This window comes from Chiroxiphia lanceolata, chromosome 5 (genome assembly GCF_009829145.1).
Source record: "Chiroxiphia lanceolata isolate bChiLan1 chromosome 5, bChiLan1.pri, whole genome shotgun sequence".
NCBI classification, from domain to species: Eukaryota; Metazoa; Chordata; class Aves; order Passeriformes; family Pipridae; genus Chiroxiphia; species Chiroxiphia lanceolata.
The window spans coordinates 54509534-54535118 of NC_045641.1; the positions used below are offsets into that span (position 1 = coordinate 54509534).

At 41.7% G+C, this 25585-nt stretch overlaps 1 protein-coding gene across 5 annotated transcripts in view; it reads right to left on the bottom strand.

The window, feature by feature from the left end:
• The window catches only part of BTBD11 (BTB domain containing 11), a 184685-nt gene that overhangs the window by 79411 nt on the left and 79689 nt on the right, over positions 1–25585 (bottom strand). For all 5 annotated transcript variants that reach the window (XM_032688473.1, XM_032688471.1, XM_032688475.1 and 2 more), the window contains exon 2: positions 4630–4779. In XM_032688473.1, the coding sequence (XP_032544364.1) occupies positions 4630–4779 (150 nt within the window). The remainder of the gene's footprint in view (positions 1–4629; positions 4780–25585) is intronic.

Genomic DNA, 25585 nt, shown 5'->3' on the forward strand with positions numbered 1-25585 from the left:
ATAACACCACCACCAGTCACAATGGTTTGTGCAAGCCTGGGTGGCAAACTGCTCACCCAGGAAAGCTATAGCAGACTGGCCATCTTTGCAGTCAAAGCAAGCCCCAAAAGGTTTTCTGCTCTAACCTGAAGACATACATGGAGACATGCTTTGGATGACATCCTAAGCCACTGTTTATCCCTCTGTGATGTTTGAGAGACACAACCTTCTACAGCCCTACATATGCACCTCAGCACAGAGTGGCTGTCCCAGCTTGGCCATCTTTACCCCAAGTAAAGTACAGTGAGGGAGGAGAATTTCTTGGTGCCAGGATTGGTGCCCAGTGCACCTTAAGGCTCTGCTCTTCCTTGTTACAACCTACGTGCATACGCAAGAGAAAGAGTCCTCCTTCATCCAGCAAAATGGCAACGACCTTCAGTTGTGAGCCTCATCCCTTCTGTATTTGGTCCCCAAGCCAGCAGTGGTATTTTTAGACGGATGATGAATAGGTGTCTTGGAGCGTTATGCAGTCAAATATAACGTAAATGTTTGTGGATTGCAAACGCTCATATAAAGAAGTTAGGAAAAATATTCAAAGGTCAAAAGGCAGTATCTTGGGATCTCTCCACAGCCAAAGCACTCCCTAATATTGCTGTCTTTTTCTATTCAGTCTACTTATTTTTCTCCAACTGAACGGGGAAGAAATGAAAGAGAAGAATCAGAAATCTAGATGAATCCCAAAAACTTTATGAAAAAAAAGCCAAACAGATCTACTCCCCTTCTCCTCTAGGTCTGGTCTAGAAATACAGGAAACTTCAGGAAAAAACTTGGAAAAAAAAGTCCTGTGAAATATTTTCTCTAAGATTCAACAGTGAAATACTATGAGGCTACTGTTTAAAATCCTATTATTTTTGCTGTGCTTCAGTTCTTCCCAATGTTCTCTATATAATAAGCATTTCAAATGAAATTACATTATTTTAAAACACACTGTACTAGGCAATTACAATTCCTGAATACTAAATGCCAATATAACATAGCCCAGATTTATTGTTGTTCCTTAACTTTGTGCTATATTCATTATATTTTAATGAATAAGGTTTCACATTAATTTTTTAAGTCTTTGCCTTGGAATCACGCAGCACGGCTGTAATTGCGGTGTGGAATTAGGTGTCTATTTACATTCTCCTCCTAAGTCTTGGAGATGAAGCCTTCCTTTGAATTTTTTTTTTCCCCCTAAGTCAGCAACATCACCTCTTCATCCTATTTTCAGGAGAGCTCCCCAGGGCCAGTGGCACTATCTCACCTGGCCACCACCAGCCAGGGCAGGGCTGTCCCAGCAAGGACCAGAGCCTGCTACCTGCTAAGCCTGGGAGGTGAGAGCAGAAGCACCAGGCACGCAGGGTTTGGAGGGGACCAGAGCAGCATCCACGAATCCAGTTGCACCTGTCTGGCCATGAGGACTTCCCAGTGGCAGCCTGGGTTGACACCCTCCTTCGCAGCATTCCCAGCGGGTTCTGCCCTCTCTCTGTGGTCATGTCTGCCATCCCACCTTTTCCCAAAATTCTCCTGCCTGCTGTCACCCCCCCCCGAGAGACATAGCTCACCCAAATGGTCTTTTCTAATACACTGACAGAATGCATGAAAAAACAAAGGGTGCAGACACATGAGGGCCATCACAAGAAGGGCAAGGTGAAGGTACCACATGATGCAAGGCTTTTCACCTTGTGAATCGATTTTTCACCTGGGACAGACCATGAAGAAATTAAGACAACGTGAGCTGAAATACAGGTGCTGGGCACAAAACAGGCCCTGTTTGCCAGCTGTCGTCTTTCAGGGGACAGATCTGACTTCCCACTCTCAAAGCCTCCAGCAGCTCGGCAGCTGCTGCATGCAAAGATGCTGAGTAGAACCAAGAGCAGGGGAAGCCTTTCCTCCGCAAGCAGGCACTTGTTAATTCCAGTTATTCTGCATACTTGCAATACTTTAATTACTGATGTCAATAAACTACAGGAAATCTCATTCAATTAGAACTCCTTTTTTAGATATTCTTTTTACCTGAGATAAAATTAAATTGCTTTATTGCAAGATCAGTCTTTGTCCACGGTTTTTGTGCCCTTTTGAAGAGAACAGAAGTGAAATCCTGGCTCCTGGGATAGTGCAAGCCGATGGGACATTGCAGACACATGCCTGGGGACTGCCCACTCTGTTGGTCCACAGGCCAAGCTTCTGTCCTTGTCTCTCAGTTCTGGTTGCTACCTCCTCCCCCTCTTCACAAGTACTATCCCTCTTAATTCCCTCTATCCAGAGAGTCTCCCTCATCACCTTTATTCATCCTCACAAAAGCAGAGGCTCTTCCGTATCTAATCCTTCCCTCGTATCTCACTTTCTCCATGTCAATGCTTGCCAGAACATCACTTTTAAAGCTCTCCATCCCCCTTACACCACCAAGGCAGCAATAAAACCTCCTTTGCCTACACCCTCCCTGCCTTTATGATCCCCAGGTGTTCCCCCCAGCTTCTCCCCACTGCTCTCCATTACTGCCCCCACACTATGGTTCCTCATCTGCCCTCCATGGCAGAGGTTTTGCTGTAACCTCTGGCTCACAGCTGCTGCTGCTGCCAGAGACAGACACACAAGCACTGAGCAAATAATAGCAAACCTACTTGTATCCCCTCGCCCCTCCACTCTCCTTCCATTTCATGATTTTTCCTCCAAAATCAGAGAGTTTTTGCCCACCAATACACTGCACCTCCCTCCACGTTTCACAGCTTGGTTTTGAACTCTGCACCAGCACTGCTGCACAGCACAGATTTCTACCCAATTGAGCATATCCAGCCTTGCAAGCTTTGCCAATTACCACTCCTCCCACTGCTGCTTCCCCAACATGCATCTGCTTGCAGGGGCCAGGGAGGATCCCTCGACAGTTGGCCAGAGGGCTTTCTGGAGGGCTACCAGCCTGCCGGAGTTGCCAACATCTCCGACAGCTGCATCTAACTCCCACTGATGCGCTCTGTTCTTCGAACTGGCCACCCTGAAGAGTGTTTTGCCTGTGTTTGCAGTCAACAGATGTACAGAAAGCAAACCCTACCAACCAAAGATTTGAATGTAAGGTAGGACACTCACTGATGACAGATTTCTAGAAATCAGATTTTAAAAGAGGAGAGGGTGCTCTAACTAAGGAGTCTGGCTTTTCGGGTTGTGTACAAAGGTCCAAGAAAAATCCAGAATTAAAAACCCCCATCCACCATGAAATATCTATAAATTACTTATTTGTTAAAACCCAACCATATGTACTTTTAAGAAAGAGAGCTGTATCATGCATAATTTAGTTGGCACACAGACTGTACTGTTGCGTGTTTCATATGCGTGGAAATAAATGAGCATAAATTACTTAATTTGAATAACACCAAACACCTGATTCCAGAGACGGAGCAACACTTCACACTAAGGCATGTAAGTGCTCTTGGCTTGTTGACGTTTCACCAGAGCAAATTAAAATTAGCAAGCTGAAAACAGAAATTCATCTTGTGGCTTGTAGACAAACATTCATGGTGCATCCACATGGCTCATGAACAGCACAAAACTGAGCCATGGTGATATGATGGACCTACAGAGGAGACTTGCATTGCTACAGAAAGTGCCAAAAAAATGAACATCAGATCCCTATACATGTTCTTTATGATGCTGGTAACACACAAGTCAGTAATAGGAATAACAGTAAATTGGGTAGCCTGTATCTTCATGTATTTGAGTACTTTCTAATTTTTCCCCAAAATTTTATAACAGACCTCAGGGAAAAAAAATGGTCGACAGTATTTCTCACAAATCTCATAAAAAAATTTGTCTAAATGTACTGTTTTCCCACACAGAGCTTTCTATATCTAACTAGACTACAAACATCTGATTGGAACACTTCTCTCTTAATAAAAAGAAAGTTTAAATAAAGCACTTTTGGTAATTTATCTCCATGTCACAAAAGGATGCACGTGGGATTTGTCTTCTACCATTTATCTGTGCCAAAAGCAAAGTTTTCAGATTTTGACAAATATCATAGATTCCCATATTTCTTAAAAAGTGTTTTGATTAATAGCAAGTAATTTATCTTTCAGGAGTAAATTCCTCTGGTGCATGTTTGAGTTGTGGGGCTTTCTTTTGCTGAAACTGGAGAAGGAAAGGCAAGTGAAGGATCTTCTCCAACACACGTGGAACTAACTCTGCCTTAAACGTGTGGCCATATTTCCTGTACTTATTGCAGCCTTCAGCTTTTTGCCTGCCATCATAAAACAGACATCCCACTGAAATGAGACAGGACACCAATACAAAAAACGTTTGCAAGTTTGGCCAAGCTGTGAGGTGCTCTCAAATAGAACATAGGGAAGATGAAATGAAGCATCTTCCACCTTTAAAACTGAGAGCAATGTATGCAAACAAGCCATAGGCACTGCTATGAGTCTGCACAAGACTTCCTTCCTCCTATGGCTTCAGCTTCCAAACTAACCATGGAGCATGAACACAGCTAGATCTGCCCCAGTGCCTCCTTCAACATTACATATGCCCCCTCATCTCTCCTCTGCAGAGCCAGAAAATGCAATTGGCTTTGCCTTACTTTCAGGAAAGAAATCCAAATGTTATTGACAGCCTTATACTTACTGAGTTCAGAAATGCTCCCCACGCGCGTAGCAAGTAAAGACTGCTCGATGGTCCTTAGCTCTGACTGGCTGAACATCTGCACCTCCCCAGGCTTGTTTGACCTTTGCTGGTCTTTGTGAAGGTTCAAGCTGTCCGGCAGGCAGAGAACACCTACAGTGGAAAAAAAGAAAGGAGAAGTCTGATGTAATTTCAGCCAATATGGATGACTTTGCTGGCACCACCCCATCGTTTTGGGGACATTCCAAGACACAGCCTGTGTGTGCAGAGCTCGAAGACAACCAACTGTAACTCAATGTCACAGATGACTCATGCAGAAGTGGCCCTTGTTAGCTCTTCTGAATATCAACAAGTCAATGACAACGTCACTCTAGGGATAATTCTTACAGAAAACCCTAAGAGGATTGCCCAAAGGGGAGTTCAAGAGGGTTCCAAAGAAGCCTCCTAGAAACTACTCCAAACCTACACAAAATTATTAGAAAACTGTATCTAATGGTATCTCAGAATTCTTCAAGATTGGCTTTAAAATTATATATGAGACATGATACATTTACAGGATTTTCCTGTAAGGGGAATTCCACTGTCAATTGCCAAAATAACAGACAGTATCAAGATGTTAGAAGTGTCATTGATGGGCTGATTGAATTTCTTTTGTAAATACAGCTCCTGGCAATTGAACTGCTTGGACTTCAAAAGCCCATTATGAAGAAGCCCTTAGAGCAGTGAATTTTTATGGTGCAGAGCAAAAGTAAAGCTACTGACAGTAAAATGATTTACATACACATTCATTCAGGCACAAAAGTCACTTTCTGCCACAACATCTAAACCCTCAGGAATAGATAGAGGGCATAAATCTACTCATCAAAATCATTGTCACGCTAAAAAACAGAACTTATTTACAAGAGCAAACATTGCATTACCATCCTTGAGTAACTGATGCATTGGTCCAGCTTGGAGAGCAAGCTCTGGTCCCTTCCTAAGGTCTGGGAACAGTCAGCTATGGCTATGCTCTTCACAATGGCTATCATCTTCCCAGTCCCTCTGGGACACACACAGGTGGAGACCCAGGCAGTGGAACTCTACCTCTTTATGATGATTAAATTTCATCTTATCTCCAAATGCATGATGTGCAACAATTACCTTAGAAAAGAAGCCAGAGTAGGAAATATGTATTTTCCATTAGTTTTTACTACTCTTTTCTTTTAAGCACAGACAGGAGATTCTGCCCTTACAGGCCAAGAAGACTTTGCAAAATACATTAAGGAAGAGGTATGTATTTAGTGTTTTTCTTCAAGGGAACAACTTGCTTAATTTCCCAGCTCAGTAAATATACAACATCTAACGCTACTGACCAATAATTCTGCCAGTAGGTATAACATTGGAGGTCCAGGGCAGAATAGCTACCTTAACCTGTTTATCTCAGTTATGAAACAGCCCCACAAACATCCCTGCCTTGGAGCACTGAAAGACCAGGCAGTTCACCTGAGAGGAGATGCTTCTCAGACATCTTGTTAGCTTCACCAAACCGCCCTGGATTCCCTCCTCACATCTGTCTCTTCCCTGCAAACAGTTCAGTCTACAAGTTATATTTGCAGCACAGATCTAAAAACACCCATTCTGAGAGGAGAGAGGTGACACAGGTTCAGTGAGCCTATTCAAAAGAAAAAGCAGGGGTATACACTGGGAAAACCAAGACCAAAGTCTTGTCAACCATGGCCATGAGACAGCAACCTAAACCAGGATCATCCTCTGCACACAGCAGCAGTGCCAGAACAAAGTTCCTGATAGTCTGAATGCTGGAGACAGAGGAGCAGGAACAGATGTAATTCCCAGCCCTGGCTCTGGTCCCAGGGTTGTAACAACCCCATGCATGTGTAGAAGGTCATGAGCGAGTAACACGACTCACGAGGAAGCGCCCTGGAGAGAAAGAGCAGGACATCTGACACAGCAAAAGGGAGGGAAGAACTTAAAGCAGAAAGGTAGGGAATGAAAAGCAACAACAGCTTATCAAACAAGCTCTTCAAATTCTCCTGCCCTCACTCAGTGGCTTACTCACTTAAACACTTGGCGCACTGATCGACATTTATATTCCGTGGATGTACAGATCTCCAGAAGTACAAACACCTGGATTTCAAATGCAGGATTGCCTGCATATTTTAGTAAGTACTCTCTCGGAAATATTTATCAAATTTTTTTAGATTATTCTTTATAATTTTAATGGATAGAAATTAAGACAAAATTGGAAGAGTCTTCCCTGCAGAAAACAGATGTGAAAATGATCTAATATTCTAAGAGATTTCTAAAAACAAAAAAAACTAGAGCACAGCTTTATGGCATCTTTAAAATATGAATTGGATAATTTTTCTGCAAAAACACACCTTAAGTGTGGGGGGAAAAAAATCCTGTTTATGATAATTTTACAAATAAAATCCAAATTGTTTAAAATTCTAATATGTACAGAAAGCATTTCTCCAAGTGATTTATGCAGTGGGATATAGACATTTTATTCTCTGCTTTATCTATGACTCTGTTCCCACAGCCAGGCCTTTTCCTTACAAACAGCCCTGATGATTAATTACTCTGTTCTTTGGCGAGGGGAGCATATTCTTAGGTTCTTGGATGGAAAAGCGCAAATGAAATGCAAAATGTGCCATTGTTAGAAAATGTAACAAATTCTAGGATGTATCATGCCAAAGGGTTGCACTTGGGTTGGAGATTAGCAAAGACACACAATAGCCAAACATCTGATACTTATATGCCAGCTCCAAAACTATAATTGACCACAGCCAGTGACCAGTGGGGTGATGGAAGATTTGTTTATAACTTATAATTTTGCTGGATCAAATCTGTTTCTATAAGTATAGAGAAAGGGAATTCTATGGCTTGGGCATGCAACTCTGCCAATCTTCTAGCTTCAACTGTTTTCCCCCCCCCAAAATATTAAAGTGAATAAAATGCCTTTTTAGAAGAAAAAAACACTCTCTTTTTATCAGTGTTTGATGTAAAGTTCAAATTTTCTGATGAAAGGCTACAGCAGGGAAGAAGAGAGCATGCCAAACTGAGGAGGGAGATGAAAAAATAAACATTTTGTGATTATAAATATCTTTTTTATAGATAGAAACATCTAAAAAGCTTTCACTGGTTTGGCTACAGTTCAACTTCCTTATTTTAATTCTTTGCCAATTGGTGTTAATTCACTTGCTTTTTCAGCCGTATTGTGTTAAACTTGAAAAACAGGTGAGGACCTCAAGTTTCCAGTTGCCTGAAAACCAGGACTTTCCCCCACTTCCTTTTCTTGCTGTCACTGCCAATGCTACCTGTCATTCCACACCAAAGACTTCTGTGCAGTGTCTTCAGAAATGAACAGCAGTACCTGTCTTTTCTCTCAACTTGGCACTGTTACATGTCCTTCCTTTCTGCACAGTTACTGAACCCTGTGCGCTTCTCTGCCCATTATTTTATCCTTCTTCCTTCTGATTCACTAGAGTGGAAATTAAGAAGTCAGTTGTTGCCTGATGAATACAGGGCCAGACTCCTTCAGTATGTCCCTGGCAGCTCTGCACCACCCAGCAACGTACGGCAGCCCTATGTTGCACCTCTGACTGCTGTGAACCACTGGAGCAAGGCAAGGCAATCAAAGCACTCAAGTGTATTTGGATTTCGTCACTTCTTTTGGTGCTCCCCCTTGCCCGTACCCTCTCCTTGGGGCATGGATCTGCCTAGGACTTGATTTCAAGGAGACAAATCCAGAATGAGCCATACCCGAAATTGTTTTATTCACTTAGCTCTTGGCCTCAGAGTACCCTGCAAACTGTAGGTAAAAGACTGAAGAGAAATGCATACATTTTAAAATCAGCAGGATGCCAAAAAAAAAAAAAAAGCTCCTAATGCTCCCCCTCCCAAATCTCTAGAGAAAAAACAACATCACAGAGAAAATCTGATGCACAATTAATACACTCTACATTTTTCCTGCCCTCTGGGCTCAGCTGAAACACAAGCCAGAGCTCAGTCCCTAAGGACCTGAAAATCCCAAACCAGAGAAGTATGGCACAAAACGAAAAAGTGAAGACTTGAAAGTGCCCAGACTTATAAAAGAAGCAGTTATTTTAAACCTTCAAGCAAAGTCATCCAAAGACCGGAGTACCTCGTATCTCTTTTCCAGTTTTCCTGTGCACATTCCCACCTCTTTGGGCTTGGTTGATGCACCACCCTCCATTGCAAAGCAGATTTTGGCACAGAAATACATGCCTTCCTGCGTACTCCTTTCAGAGATTGTCGCAGAGCTGCCTAATGCTGTCCTTGCAGCATGACAGAAGTGTGTGTGCATCACACAAACATCCCAAATTCAGTGTCCAGCAGCAGTCCCAGTAGATGTCCTCAGTGCCTCCCCAGCAAAACAGCCTGAAGGACCTGATAGTCAAGAGCAACTCCAACACCAGACACAGCAGCTGCGGTGCGACTCTTACAGCTTTTCTGGGCAGGAGAAATATGGGTTGTGTAGCCCAAATCTCACCTAAATACAGAGGAATCATTAAAAATAACTAAGCTTTCTCCACTGTTCCTCAATTTAGACAGATACCTGCACTTATTCACATACCAGCTGCTGCCAAACATTTGATTCCTGAAGTGCTGGCATTTATGATGCCCATACTCCAGGACCAGCAGACTTCACTTTCTCTCAGGTACAGGCTGCTGGCTTTCCATGGACCATGTATTGCTCCTGGCACTGTACAGCTATTTGTATCATGCAAAGGCAGATCAAAGGGCAAACCAGCAAAAAATAAGACAAGCAGCTGTTTGTATACCACCATGAATGATTACACAATGTGCAAAGCAATAAAACAGCAAGGCTTTTTATTTGGGATAGGTAATAAAGTATGAGGCAATGCTGTATTGCATGCTCAAACATCCTGTACGTCAGTCCCAAACCACCTTTGCCACCTAAACCAGCATTTTCAATTGTGAGTCCATCCCAGGAGAAAGAGAATGAGAGATCTGGGACCTAAATTTGCAGTTTCAGTTACTGCATGTCTGAAGTTACTGCTCCAACCTTCCTCTTCTCACCCATTGTAAACATACCACACATCTCCCATATTTGAAGCTTTTACTTGTATTTCAAGGAGTTTGAAACATTTAATCAAGCTACTGCTTGAGCATACAGCAAAATCATCAAGACCAAATGATACCTCAACTATCATTGAATTCAATTATATATATATTTATATTTATATATATATATATATATATCTGCAGATAAAGTGACAGAACACAGCAAACAAGAAGTTTGCACTGCCTACATTCATGAGTCTGCAACACCTAATGTCATCCACATTTTAAATTCCTTGCCTCCTCCCTTCTCCTTTAGTATTCAAATCCCATGGACCAAGCAAAACAAAATTCCAACGACATTAAATTAATAAAAATGCCCACTGAACAATGTGATTCAGATGATCCATGGCTGAGGCATCTAGCAGAAACCCAACACAAATGTGTTTGCTTTGACTAAAAATTTAAGTGCTGTGAACATTATAAAATATTTCTTGCACATTTCACCATTCATTCCTTCAGAAAGAGTGCCAGACTTCTTTATATCAATTTAGAGTGTAGACAAAAGCATGAAGGCTTTGCTGCTCTTGTTATTTTTCTTTAATTTCTTTAATTTTCCTATTTTAAAGAGAAAATAATTCAAATTATCTTTGACCTCCCTCTTTATCTATCTATTACATCTTAAGCAAATGTGTATATCTGGAAAACAGTTTATACTCCCACGGCAAGAAGTCCTACTAAGAATTTATAGAATGTGTGCAGGACAGATTATACATATATAGATATATACATAGCAGATTGATATAGATATATACAGATATATAGATATATAGCAGATATATAGCAAATTGCTATAGAAAATGAGCCTGAAAATGGTAGTTAAACCTGATCTGTCCCCAGTACATGGTGTTGCATGTTATATTGCTCAAGTAAATGCCAACCTTACCTAGGAGGATTACCTTTAGGAGCAGAAAATCCCCTCAGTCATCATATTTTTTTTATTTTTTACACAGGAACATCAGACTAGAAAATCTTTAGTCTCCTGCTCTCATAAATATCCATGTGAAGTTCAAGAGCTCACAAAACATCCAATCAAAAAAAAAAAAAACCTTTTCTTCCACGAGGTCATGTAGCAAAGTAGTTCCCAACATCAGGGAGCATTCTTGAGATCTACAACGGAAAGGTCTATGGGAAAAAAATAAAAGGGTCAAAAGTATTGCCAGCTGCCTTTGCAACAGCAAAGCACTTTAACTAGGTGCAAGCCCCACATGGTTGGTATTCCAACATGCAGAAAACCTCTCCTGACCCCATACTTTGTGATTGTGGCAACCACGAATATGTGAGGATGATGTAGCATCCAGATACACAGCAAATTTTGTGGGACAGTATGGAATCACCAGCACCATGAGCTCAACATCCCAGCTCCAATGCACAGGACCTGGTGAACCGAAAGGGATGCAAACTACTATGTCAAGGCTCAAACTTGGAAAGAAACTCTACAGTCTCCATTTCTTAAAACAACCTGCACCATCATCCCTGGGCTCAGCCTGTCAACTTGACTGGCAAGGCAGATGGAAAACATCTTGACTTCTCCTTACAGAAATGAGACTAAAGGGAAAATTTTAAAGCTAATCATATCAGCCAGTGCTTTCAGTTAAGGGAAGATCTGGAAAGCATTCAAGGCGAGGAGCACAAAGTGTCTTCTTTCCACACATTCCAACCCAGTTAAATAACAGGGAGTGGCTTTGCATGGAGAAAATGCAAAGCACTTGGGAAAGCCAGGTGGTGAGGTAAAGCTTCCGGAATTGGAGCCTTAAAGTAGGCAGAGCAGCCCAAACAAGGAAGGGCGGAACAAGCATAGGAATCAGACCCAAGAGACTAAAGGGACACTACTTTGTGTGTCTTTTAACGCCTACTACCCAAAGACATTAATAGGCATTACCAGCTTTGCACTTTGCCTCAAGACACTGGCGTTATGCAGATAAGGTAATATTCACATCTAACTTGTAGATAAAGTGAAAGTAAAGCATTAGAGAGTTTACTAACTAATTCAAGGTGAAATAAGAAATGTTAGAGAAAACCAGGAAAAGACCATAAGGCCTCTGGCTATGCATTTTAACCACAAGAGATCACCCTTTCTCTCCTGGAAAAAATCAGTAGAAGAGCAAATGAATAATGCTTACAAATTAAAGAACTGAGAGCCGAACTAAATCATCCAAAGCAAAGAGCACCTTCATGAGATATGAGAGCAGATGCTACAGGAAGACGAGATAATAGAATTATATTACAACATGTGACTGTGACATCTTTTCTTGTAACCAAGTTTCTTAGCACAACATATTCTACTTAACTGGGACATCCTCCTTATTAGGATCCTTCCAAAGGCAATAGTTTTTGCCTAATGATAATGAGTGGCAATCACTGCTGCTTAAAATGGCATACAAGTAACAACAATTCAAGTAAATTAGGATATATTCTGCTAGCACCAAGCAGTTAAATGGTGCACAACCAAGTGGAACACAGGATGGATTTGATTGTTTAGGCTACATATTACAAAACAGAAAAGAATCAAGACTATTAGATCCCTCTAAACATGGAAACTGAGCTCCTAAATCACCAACTACAGCTTTACATTTATTTTTCTTAGGATATAGAGAAAACAAAGTCTTAGTCCTGCCAAAATTAATTGCTAAACTTCAAAATCCTCAAAACCGCCGCAAAAATAAACTACAAAAACAGTGAACATGAAGTAAGACACTCCTCAAGCAAAAGAAAAAATGGAGATCCATCTCCTCATGCTCATCCCCAGGTCTCTCCCCATTCCCTTAAGTGGTCTTCGTTGTACTGCCATAGGGCAAAGCAGCAGAAGATGTTGCTTTCCAGAGTGCATCCATGGGATGGACAAACAACACACTGTGATGACACAGCAAGCTGCAGCTGATGCAAGAGCCGTATTCCCCTCCTGTTCCCCAGTGAGGGGACTGATGTGCACCCTACGCCTTCACCTACCTGTGATTTTCACCACTGCTCTCCCTGTTGGCCACGAAGAAGCATTTTATCAACTTCACAATAGGAAAACTGCACAACAGCACACACTCTGCTCAGTCACGTTGTTCCACTGTCACAGTGACCATAAAACTTTCAGTGAGAGTTGTGATTTTTTTGGCAGAGAGATGTTAGAGCTGACACAGTGCATTTATTTCATGTTGAGTACCCATCATCTTGAGATTACCCTGATCTAAGCTATGCTGCCCCGGAACTAGCAATGTGTCTGAGAAAGGCTTTCTATCACTCTTTGATAGGAGGCATCCAGACACAAAAAATAAAATTTAAAAATGCCGTATCATCTTCTCTGCTACATGCAAATAAATATAACACATGCAGCCCCCAGTGTCTTGACCCAAGAAGAAGTTGAGAGGTCATGGGGAATCTGATGGAAGAAAAGAGCATGATGAATATGTTGGCAGCAAATGAGAAAGCTCAGACAAATGTGGATTTGGCAGTACCCAGTCTAACCGTGAGATGCCCTCTTGCAGCAAGACAGAAGACACATACTCAAGGAGGAAAGGATGTGCTCTGGTATAAACACGGACTCTGGGCATGCACAAGAGTACAAACTCACGCAAAAACAGGTTTGGCTAAAAACAAGCACAATTCCCTGTTAGACAGAGTTCAAAGAAGGTCTACACCTTTGAGTCACCAAAAATGACTAAGAATGTGTTAATGAGTTTTATTTTATGGAAGAAGACCAGTCAGCTGATAGCAGCAAAACAAGAGGATTCGGTGATTCACAGTTTAATATGCTTTCCCAGAGCCTGTAATTTCCTTTATTCATTACCGTCAGGCCCCTGAAGTGCCCAGCCATGACAGAAGACTCCTGTTCAGCAGCTGTGACGTGGGCACAGCCCGAAAGCCCAGCAGTGCTGATCCGGCATCTCTCCTAACCCAGTCCAGTCTCCGCCAGTACTTGATACACAAAACAGCAGCAGCTAATTAGACATTCTCACATATGAGCAGTAAGCTTCTTATAACGATACTGGTTTGGACTTCTTGAGAAGAGAGACTGAGTGTTAAATTGCAAATGAGTAACCCCACGCAAGAACGTAATCCCCCGTTTTTGCGAGACCTACAATCCAAACAGGCTCCTGTTCAAGGTACTGCAGATATAGTAAAGCAGTGCAAAATGCCTTATCCAAAAGAGAATATTTTCCGTTGCTCTCTCTGTGTGCCACCATTCCTTTGCCATAGGCACCATGCATCAGATGCTTCTGAGGGTGAGACACATCATCTCAAAACCACTGATGCGCTTCCATTTCTGAGCAGTTGCACCGATACTAAACAATACACTTAGCAAGAATATTTCGAATGCCCTAAAAAACACCTCCTCCATTTGCTTCCATATTTGCAAAGATCAGTATGATTTTTACAGGAGAAGGAATTGCTTGCCAAAAATTCCTCCTTTCACTTTGGAACACCATCAGCATATACAAAACTGCATGAATAATACACGGCCGAGCAGATGCCCTGTGCTGAGACTGAGCACGGGGCATTCTCAGCGTAGTTACCAATGGCACCCTTTGCATTTCACAAGTGGAAGCAGCTGGAAACTAGATGGAGGGGAGTGTGACAGGGAGCCTGTGGTCTATGGAGCACTCACTGCCTTGCACTTGAGAGCCAATTACGCATGCAAAAGCTTACAAAAACCATACCTGCAGGAGATAAGGATGGTTTGCAATTCAAACTGCTGAAACACCTGACCATACAAGGGTGAGGTGACCAGTTGATGGGAGAATGACACCTGTTTCTGCAGAGCTGGGTGCTTGCTGTTTGTCACCTTCCATGAATGCCAAAACCTTGGACTCTGGTCCAGGCAATGCTACCACAGTATCAAAAAGCAGCTAAAATCATCACCACCCTTCAATTTTGAACAACTAAACTATCAGCCCCAGAAATTTCTGGGAAGGTATTAAGGTATGTGTTTTAGTAAAATAAATATAAAACAAATAAAATTAGTTAGTCTGCAGTCAGCAGAGCATTAAAGCCAAAAACACAGGACATGTAGGCACTGCAATGAAACCCCTGAGCCAATGGATACATAGGGATGAAATTGCAGCACTGCTGCACGTTGCCATGCTTCAGCAGGACAATGCAGGCAGCTCTGGCAGAACTCTTACTGATTTAGTAAAAGTCGGGATTTTAGCCCCCCAAGGAGTAACTTTTGGGTAAATTGGAGCATTCGGAGACCACAGTAAAGGTTAATCAGGATTTCCTTTCAACTGCTTGAACAGATGAATATCAGATTAGCCACTCCACCCTCACCATGAAAGCCCGTGCTTAATGAAAGTAAAGAATGATAAGATGGTTTAGAAACACAAACTGCTATTTACTGGCTTTAGGGTAGTATCCCATAACTACAAGAATTTACTATGCTCCCTCCCACCCTGCTAAGGATGGCATTACGCAAACTGATTATCACAGCAGGATAAAAACCACCTGCTCACGAAGTATATGGCAATCTCCTGAACTGTCTACTACCCCACAGCAGGACGTGCCCCACAGCCTCCTCCATCCCTCACAGCCAGGTCTGGTACATTACTTGGGGTATCCCTAGCAGGCGAGATGTCTTCACCGGCAAACACCTGAGTTCAGGGACTGACAGCTGTGACCTGCATGGGACCAAGATACCCATCTCCCACCCTCAAGTAAAGGAGTAACCTTCTGCCTTCAGCATGTGCTTCAATGGATTTTTGCCACATATTTAAAGTCAAATATTCACCTAAAAATTTCACTGACTGGAAACCCTGGATGCCAGCCAGATGACAGTCCTTTCTAAAAGTAACCTTTACGTTCTTCCAGAATTTTACTTGGCTCACTAAGTAGAAATGGCCTGTTAATTGCACATATTTCACCATTCAGACCTTTGATATCGACACCTACAACAATAAATCAGTTCTGACCAGCAAAGGTTAACCTATATACATATATATATGGCAAAATCATTACAGACAATGAAAATAATTTACAAGAAGAGAGGTTAGACTATACTGCTAGCACACATTTATGATCACTTGACCTACAGATTGGCTGGCTGAACCCATTTCAAATAATTCAGGTTTTACTGAATTGGATGAACTGATGGACACACTCTTCCCCACCCAGCTACAATATAAACTGTGTTCATGTGACTAAGCTCATTACATAGCTACCATTTTGTCTGAAAAAAGACTTAAAAATTATTTCACAGAGGTTTAATACTTCTTTTTAATCCATGCAGAGTATGCATTTGTACATTTTGAATTTTATATAAAGATTACAGTTAATTCCTAAAGTATCTCATACATTTTTTTAAAATTATGCCTTCTATTACTTTTCCCAGACAGAAATGGCTGCACATTTATTCTCAGAGTGGTTAAAGGTCAAACCTAGTTTTCTTTTCTGCATAATCTGAAGATTTGAACCTCTGCATTATTAATCTCCACTATTTCACCTAGGACACTAGGACACTCACAGATCAACAAACACCAAAAACCCTGCAGTAAAGGAATATGATCATTTCTGTGTCAGACCCTTCTCCAGTGCACTGAACAGACAGTAGTTAATGAATAAACACACTCGCTATTTTATCTTTGTGGTTCAGTGTGGTTTTCGGCATGACTTTGACATGACCGCATCTTATCCATCCTCTGCTTTGAATAAATTCTATTCCCTGTGGGCTCACATCTTCCCACTGGTGCCCTTGCAGGGACTGAGACAAATCCTCAGCAGTGCCTCGGCTGCCCTGTGGAGCTGCTTCACCTCAAAGCACAGCTTCACCAAATACTCAAGCACCAAAACTAGGCTGAAGAACAAACCACAGACTAGTTTTGCCCCCACAGCCTTGGTCTTAGAAACAGCTGAGATAACTCTGCTGAAATTTAAAAAAAAAAAAAAGTGTTTTAAAATCATCTGGGGGAAACTGACTGCCCTAGAAAAATCTAAATACTGCTGGCACATAGCAGAAGCAACTGAAATCAGGGATGTACAATGATCATCAGCAGGTAGCCGTAACTGCCTCGCCAGCTACATCTCATCTGATTTTATTTAGCCTTTTCTCTTTTAAGCAGACTGAAAGAAACCAAATGGTATTTGGAAACTTCCAGACAGGGCTTCAGTGGGTCAGCATTATATAACTGATTAGCTGACTAAGCAGCAATATATGCAATGAAGGACACAGAAATTGAATATAAATCTTCAAAATTGATTTAAGTCAAAAGACTAGAGAGGAAAAATCCCCAAATAATAAACCAGTACAAACTCCATTTTCCCAACAGTCAAACAAACTCCATTTCCTTCACTCAAGTACAGTCCCCAAATAGCTGCCTGTTCGTGGCATCATGTCTTCTCTCATCTCGCTTGCATACAGACCTCCACTTCATTTTTTATCATCCAGGCTCATGACAGCCACCTGCTCTCAGCATCCCTGGGACTCATTCCTGAGCATCTTCTCCAGGGCTACAACGGACATATGCAACAAACTAAACCCATGGTTCAGCCTAGAAGCCACTGCTTCCAGTAGGTGGTTACAGCTCCTAAACTAACTGAAGTAGTACCTATTCCAATTACATTTTCTATGAATAAACGTTACAAAATGCTCCCTGGTTTAGATTTCTTAATATTAACAATTATATGAACCATAGGGAGTTACAAGAGAATTATGAAGTTCATAATATTTGGAAAAGACATAGATTCAATGAAAACTACTATTTCGCAGCATAAAAACACACCATGGAATTTAATTGCAGTGCACAACACTACAAGAACTATAAGCAAGTTTTCATTGCCTCAGCTGCATGTCATGAGGAAAAGGAACAAAAATGGACTAAATTTTGAGTTCAAAAAGAAAATAAATTTGTAATTAATTATTTTAATTCTATTCTAGTGAAAAGGCAGAACTCTGCAATTTAAATAGTTTGTAGATTTGTGGTCTCTAGCCATGAGCAGACAACACATTACCATTGACTCTGGTCACAGGGACTGCTTACGGCAGGCTAAGAATGATCTATGAGCTTCATTAACAGATTTAAATAGACTTCATATATATATATATATATATATATACAGATAGATATACGCACGCGCACACACACACACACAATGTGAAATTAAAGCAGGCATTTGTATACACCCGACTTCCCAGAGAGTACCCTCTGTTGGAAAATTGTCACTTATTTTGTGCTCATTTGCCCAGAAATATGTAATCAAGGAAGTAATTCTCCCTGCTAAGAGTTGGAATAGGTGTTAGACTTGGCTGTGGAGCAAGATACCTGCAGGGCCACCTCCACACAGAGACCCCTTTTGGTGGATGCTTGGTGGAGCCAACAGACAACATGCAAAAAACCAAGTTATGATGCCTGTCCCCTGTTTATCTATGCTTTCATTTCATCTCCAAAGTTAACAGGCAATAGGATTTAACTCTTCTTCTAAAAGCATCTGGTTTTGAGAGGGGGCTAAGCCACAGTACAGGGCTTAGGACGCTGCCACACAGGCATCTGACAGCCACTCAACATAGTGCACAGAGCATCAACCCATCAGCAAGAAAATACTGCACTAAATAAATCAGCGCAATTTCTCTTATTGCTATAGTCTTTTACACTAAGTTTTAAAGCACTCAGAGACCAAAATATACTGCCTAACTAGTCTATGCACAGGCAAAGATAAACTGTTCATTTAAATTGGAAATTATCATTTTGTCTTGAACCATTATAGATATAAGTTACATAGATACCACACGTGAAAGACATGTCACACATGGGTCATCTTTTCTGATGGGAGGTTTGTATAATGAAGAAAGACAGCTCTTTTGGCCAAATTCTTTACATTAATCATGTCTCTAGGTGACTAGCAACGGATTTAGTGAACACTCAAAATGGTTTATTGTGTAAGAAAGTTGCTTCTTACTCTGGTAGATGTAGAAGCAACCTCACTCCTCCCCACATCCGCCAGTGGAGAAGTATGGTACTGTAATGGTAATATTCCAAAATATGCAGGCCACCATGAACATGGCTGCAGTGGGCAAAGCCTTCAGTATGAGAACTTAAAGACCACATTTAATTAAGAGTAATTTTGACAAAAAAGGCGAGCATCTTTTCTTTTTCCATGTGGAATTGTTATTCTTGGTATTTCCAGAGCACATGAAAGCAATGAAACTTTATCATTTCATATATCTGAGTTCCCGCCTCAGACAGTTTCATCTTTGTTCAGCACTCAGGTGGTATTCTTGGCCCATTAAACTTATCTAGGGAGTCTGACATGTTACTATTTGGTTTCTGAAATCAATTGCGTGTGTACATGCCACTCATTCTGACTTATCATATGACAATATGTTCTCTTGCCACCTCTGCTTAAACAGCCACTATTTGCAACTTTGAATTCAAAACAAACTTTAGTGTCAACAGACAAAAAAAAGCCTCCAACTCTAATGATTTAAAGAGAAGAACGTAACAATCTCAGCAAAAGCAATGACAATGTGACAATTTGAAAGCCTTCTAAACCAGTTCTCAAAATTACAAACATTGTGAATACAGGTTTTAGCCTACATTCAACCCCATAAAGATTAAATTTCTACCAGTTCATATTTAAAGATCCCCAAGTAACCTGGACATGACCCTGATCATGATGGAAACTGGAAATTTTGAGACAAGTTTTTCTTCTTCAGAGAGAGCTGGAAAGAGGAACTGGAAACTATCCTTTGGTTTTGGTTATTAATTGCTCATAAGGCTGCCACTTGCAAATTCCAACCACTGGAGTTCTTAAGCAAAAAAATGTTTCAGAAGGGATCTGACTCAGAAAGGACAAGTCCAGCAGCATGGTTTTCCCCAGCATGCTCTGAGAAGGGAACAAGATGCAGATGTAGACACCAACTGCCCTGAACTGATTTCTCAGCATCCACAGCCCTGATCTTCACAATCTGAAAAATACATTCTGGGGCCTGTACATCATGGCAAGGGATGAAGAAAAATATGACTGATACACACAATGCTTGCAACTCTCAGGAGAAAAAGAGTAAAATATTTTTATGGTGACTTCAGAATCATAGGAATTATGCAAGATGAAGCAACAGCTTTTATGTGCCGTGAAAGTATGATTAAAATGTCCTTAGGCACAAGAACTCAAGAGTCAGCACAGACCAATATGATGTAGACAAGAGAGATAAGGAGCTCGTGAACTGTGGTTTACTGATACAACATACAAGATTAATGCAAGCAGCAATAGAGAAGGAAAACAATAAAAATATAAATGATGGAAAATAATCCTTACACTAAGCCACTCTGCATGTTTTTGGGGAATGAACTGACAGCTGAGTGTGCGATAACATTCATGTGATCTACCATCCTCTTTGCTTTTATGAGTCAATAGCAACAGACTGCTGTGTCTGGCAGCACCACATAAAGTGTCTGTTGAAACAAACATCAGTTTGCACTTCATTTTAACCGTACAGCAAACCTTGATTTGGGCGCTTCAAAAGCTGATTGACCAAGAAATTTCTCTGAAGCAAAGCAAGGAGAGACATTCAAAATACGTAATACTACAGCAGAGACAGATTACACATCTTGGGGGCATTTAGAACACACAGATCTTATCTGGATGAAGACAACATTCAAGACAACAACTAAGACAACATTTTGTCCAAAGACAAGAAAAATATTAACAGAGATGTAGTACATCCAGCTCTGGGGTCCTCAGTACAGGAAAGACGTGGACATGCTGAAACAGATCCAGATGAGGTCACGAAGATGATCGGAGAGCTGAAGCTCCTCTCCTATGAAGACAGAGAGAAAGTTCGGTTGTGCAGTCTGGAGAAGAGAAGGGTCTGGTGAGACAAAGGGGAATGATTTTAAACTGAAGGAGGGTTGATTTAGGTTAGATATAAAGATAAAAATTTTTTTACAACGAGAGGTAAAACACCGGCACAGGTTGACCGGAGAGGTGGTGTATGTCCCTGGAAACATTCAGGGTCAAGTTGGATGGAGCTTTGAGCAATCTGATCAAGTTGAACATGTCTCTGCTCATTAGAGAGGGATTGGACTACATGGGCTTTTAAGGTCCCTTCCAATCCATGATCCTAGACTAGGTGGAAACAAACACATTTTTGTCACCCCTCAGCTGGATAAGGGCAGTTCATCTACTGACCGTGAAGTCTTCAGGGCCCGCCAAGCCCCAGCTTGTGCAGCACATCATCTCAGCCACACAAGCTCTGGCAAACACTTAAGCGACCACACTTCCCCCTGAATTAACAACCCCATGCCACACTTCCCCCTGAATTAACAACCCCATGGTGCAAGATACTTGACTAATAACAAGTAATTGTTCAGCTAATATCCTGTTTTGGTATTGAATGCAGATTCCCGTGGTACACACTGGAAAAGCTGCCACTGAGCTGAGCAGTCTGGGGAGGTTTGGATGTGGAAGGTGACTCCATAGGCATGCAAACTGCCTGCTGTGCTGGGACTTGGCTGATGGCAAACACCAATGAGCCGGCTGCCCGTGGAAATCCTGTTACAGGGACACCTCCCCACCGGTATGTGCTGCTGTTGTGCATATGCCAACACACGTTCTTTATTCAATTCCCTCCACTGGTTTATCTTGGCTGCTGACCAAATCTCCACATGCTGTAGCCTACAGCCGGGAATCTGTGAGGGCAGCCGGGGAACAGCATGGAGATCGATGACACAGCCGCACCACTGCCAGTCCAAGAACAGGGAAACCAGCACCGCTGCTGAGTGGGGCTGGCTCCTCATCACTTCAGGAGGGCTCTGCAGCAACTGCAGCCTGTGAGAACAGAACAATGTGCTCCGTCCCGCCGAGGGACGTACGTGACATCTGTAGGTGCTGTGTGGTTTGCAGGCTGTGGCTGCAGCAGGCACGGAAATGGGCTCGGTTTTCGCTCGTGTAGCTGTGCGTGTGGGTGAGCATCCTCTGGCTTTGAAGAGCCATCAGTGCAAACCAGCCCTGTGCCGGCAGGAGTTTGTAAAGCACATTGATGGGTTTGCTTTATCACCACAAACTAAATGCTACAGCAAATGACTCCCATAAAATGAGATACATTGCTGTAATAAAGGAAACAATATTTACCAAGATACTTAGAACTCTTATTTTCAATATATATCTTGAAAGCCATTAACTAATATTAGAGCGTTAATTTTCCTCAGGCCTCCATGACTCCAGTGGGAACGGTTAGACCTCTCTCAGTTTACACAATTAAGGTGCAATGCTTCAAATCTGCTGCCTTGAACAGGAGCAGAGGTATCAGTATCTGCAACGAAACCAGAGCTCAGAGGTCTTAATCCACCAGCCCAAATGCCCTTCTCTATAAGAAGTAGAAGAGTTGGCAGCAGGACAGAGCTGAGTGTGAGGCAGTCCCTGGGCAAAGGCAGCAAGACAAGGCCCACCTCCACAACCACTGGGAGCCCACAGCATGCACCCAGTGAGCCTTTAACGCACAGAAGGTTCATTCAATGCTCTGGCTTGATGCCACACAAAGTGGCTTCACCCTGGCTGTACACTGCAACTGGGGGCACTGCCCCTTATTTACATCACAGATGGTTCCAAATCAGCCCTAACTATGAGCCCAAAACACTTATAGTGATGAAGAATGAGAACTATCCAGAGCAGCATACTGCACAGGAGCACTGGGGTCGGGAAGAGAAGCTTTGCTCCCACAGGGAATTTGCTCTTTTGCCAGGTCCAGTGACCTTCTACAGTGAGCACAAGCCCCCACAGCACCTCTCCAAAATGAGCTGGGAGACGGACTCCCACCTCCAGTCACAGCCTGCCACGGATGCCTGCCTGGCCTTCGAAAAGACCAACACATACCCCTGTTTATCCCTCAGTAAAAGCAGCGATGCCACGGAAGCTTGTTTCAGTGACATTTGGAAAGCAACTTGAGAAGCACTATGCCACGTAAACAGCTCCCTCAATAGGTTTGTCAACAAATCAGTTCTCAAAAGAAACACTGAAACTGGAAAATGGGAGCTTCTTCATGGTGGCTTACTAAAATACGAGCAGAGGACTTGGCCTTGGTAGCACAAGGTAACACACTCTGCTCCTCAGGGACATTTCAAAGACAACTTGGCTATCCAGAGGTGAAAATGAAGTGCTCTTAAAAAAAATGCTCCCCTCACCCAACACTGTGACTTTAATAAATCCAGATGTCTAATATTTCAATTCTTTAAACTGTGTCTTGTTAAAAAAAAAAAAAAAAAAAAAAAAGAAGGCGGTAAGGACAAAAGCACACTTTATATTCATTAAAGAGCTCACCAAACTGCACAGCTCATCTGGGAGAGTTAAAGGAGAGGGGGGGGAACCCCCAAAACCAAAGTACAGACATTTCAAATCAGACAGAGCAAATATTGAAGGGCAGTGAAACGTTATGAAGTAGCTGAGTAGAACTGTTTAACAGTCTTAAAGATACTTTAAAACATTTCATTATTGGGAAATCCAAATGTCAAAAAGCCCCAAAATTGGCTTAAAAATAAATAAATTTTTATGAGTAAAACTGGAGTTCTTTTATTTGCTGCTTTATTTCCACAGCTTTCAATACACGCTCTGCTCTAGTCATGTTGTCAAACTTATCTCTTCAAATGAGAAAAACAGAAATTACATTCTCCTGTATGTCAGTGGAAAAGTTCTCAAGAAAACCCAGGCTCCTAGGAGCTGCAGCTTTAGGAAAACCATCAAACAGACAGAGACCTTTACTGACCACATCAGTCATGGTTTTTAACTGGATCCTCACTGGTATCTCAGCCATTCAGTCTGAGATTTTTAGTAGCACCTTTCATAGATTTACAGGTACTAAATCTATCAAAGCCTTCTGCTTGTCTTTCATCTTTTGTGGGGGGAAAAAAGAAAAAAAAAGTTAAAGAAGAACAACAAAGAAAAGCTTGAGGCCTCTGCCAGTGAAAGAGAAGACAGTGAAAATAATTCAGCACTACCAAAAGGCATCTGTATTGACAGAGATTATAGAAATATGAAAATATAATTCATGCAACAGTCTCAAGACAAGAGATCATTTTTTGCAAGTTGTTCCATGACTTCACCATTATTTCTTAAATCTCTCCAACACTTTGAGCTTTATGGGTATGAACACAGAGAGATCCCTGCAGGTCTGGGGACAGAGGCAGAACCACAGGGGCTGCGGGCCAAGTGCTGGAGCACAGTCCCACCACCCCTCACCACCAGAGCTGGCTGGTGGGACTGGCAAGCCCCAGTGCTTTGCAGAACCACCTATCTAGGTCACGCCTTGAATGCAAACATGCCACAAGAAACTTAGTAGAAATTAATGACTGTGTAAAACATGGTGATTTTAAATTTAATACACAGCACTGCAATTTCAAAATTTGGGTTTGGATGTCACAGCATTTCCTTGGTTTCAGCTTTTTCTAAAAATGTAAACGCATCACCGGCTCATTCTTAAGAGAAGTTTAATAAAACCACCACGAGACAGTGATAAATGACTTTAACCCAACCACTGATTTAGCAGAATATTCTTAACCAGATGAAGCCCACAGGAAACAGGTTTCAGACAAGGCAAAACACATACTGATTTTATCATCAGCACAATAAAGATCAGACGTGGCAGGACTTTTTTATTGTCAGCTCATCTAGTTTTTGGTTTTTCAAAATTCTACCATAAAAATAATGTACAAGTTCTCCATCATTACAGTGAAAATGACAATAACACCAACAGAGTCACTTGAGCTGACCACTGAGCAAAACGCTCAGGAAAATCCAGTCCCCTTTCTCCTTTTTTTGATAGAACTAGAACTCCTCAGCAACTTGCTAATGACTCACTTCCTAAATCCCAACGGGAAGCAGCAGATGCAAAGGGAGCCGTTCAGAAGATGTGCAGCCCCTCCAAACAAGACCTCACAGCAGAACACACTTATCTCTGCAAAGCCTTTGTTTAACCACTCCAGCTGAAAATACATGTGGAAGACAAGCATTTACAAGTAATTTAACCTAAAATTCATCTGGGGATTGTTAGACTTTGCTGGAAACAACATTTGGCAGCCATGCCCAGTCTCAGTGACAGGTACTCCTGATAACACAAAAGGCTGGCAAGATTTTCCATGGCAAGCTTTAATGCAGTTTGCTGGTAATTTTTTTTCAGAAATGCTTTTCTCTGTCATTTCATGTGAACTTTATATCAAGTTTCGTAAACTTTTATTTTATTTTATTAACTCAAGGAACTCATTTTAGCAAAAAACATGAAAGAAATATATCCATGATAAACTGAAAGACAAAGGGAGAGAACAATTTGACCTGAAAGCTCATGTGTTGACCAGATTTGCACTGTAAGGCTAATCACTGAAGAAAGCACCGAATGGCAAAATTCACTCATCATAAACTTCAGAGATTTCAAGAACACACTTGACAGACTCCATCACTATTCACTCTGGAACATCTTGAAGTGTTAGGCTTGCCAACAAAAATAATTACATCATCAAGCCTTTATACCAAGCTACAGCTTGAATACTTAAAGTAACTGTAGATTTAAGTACAGGGTTCAACACAAAGGCTGGTGTCAGATCAGCAAGAAATCACACACTTGTGTAGCTGGGCACTGCAATTGACTGCTAATATTAGGAAAACAAACATAAATGGAACAATATATGATTTAACAATTGTCCCCTTAAAAATCCATCAGCCATTGCTGATGTCCCCGAGTCTTCCAAGGGTATCCTACTCAAAATGCAAGACCAACTAAGGCCAACAGTTGGATTCAACACTGGAGGACAATGAGGTTAGCAGACTCCTGCAGAGGAAAAAATGTGATTAAAACACAACTTCCATCTTAGAAGAAATGATGCAGTTTATACAGTAATTGGCTGTAATTCACAGTCAACTGGAATAATTTCACCAACTGAAAAGAGGA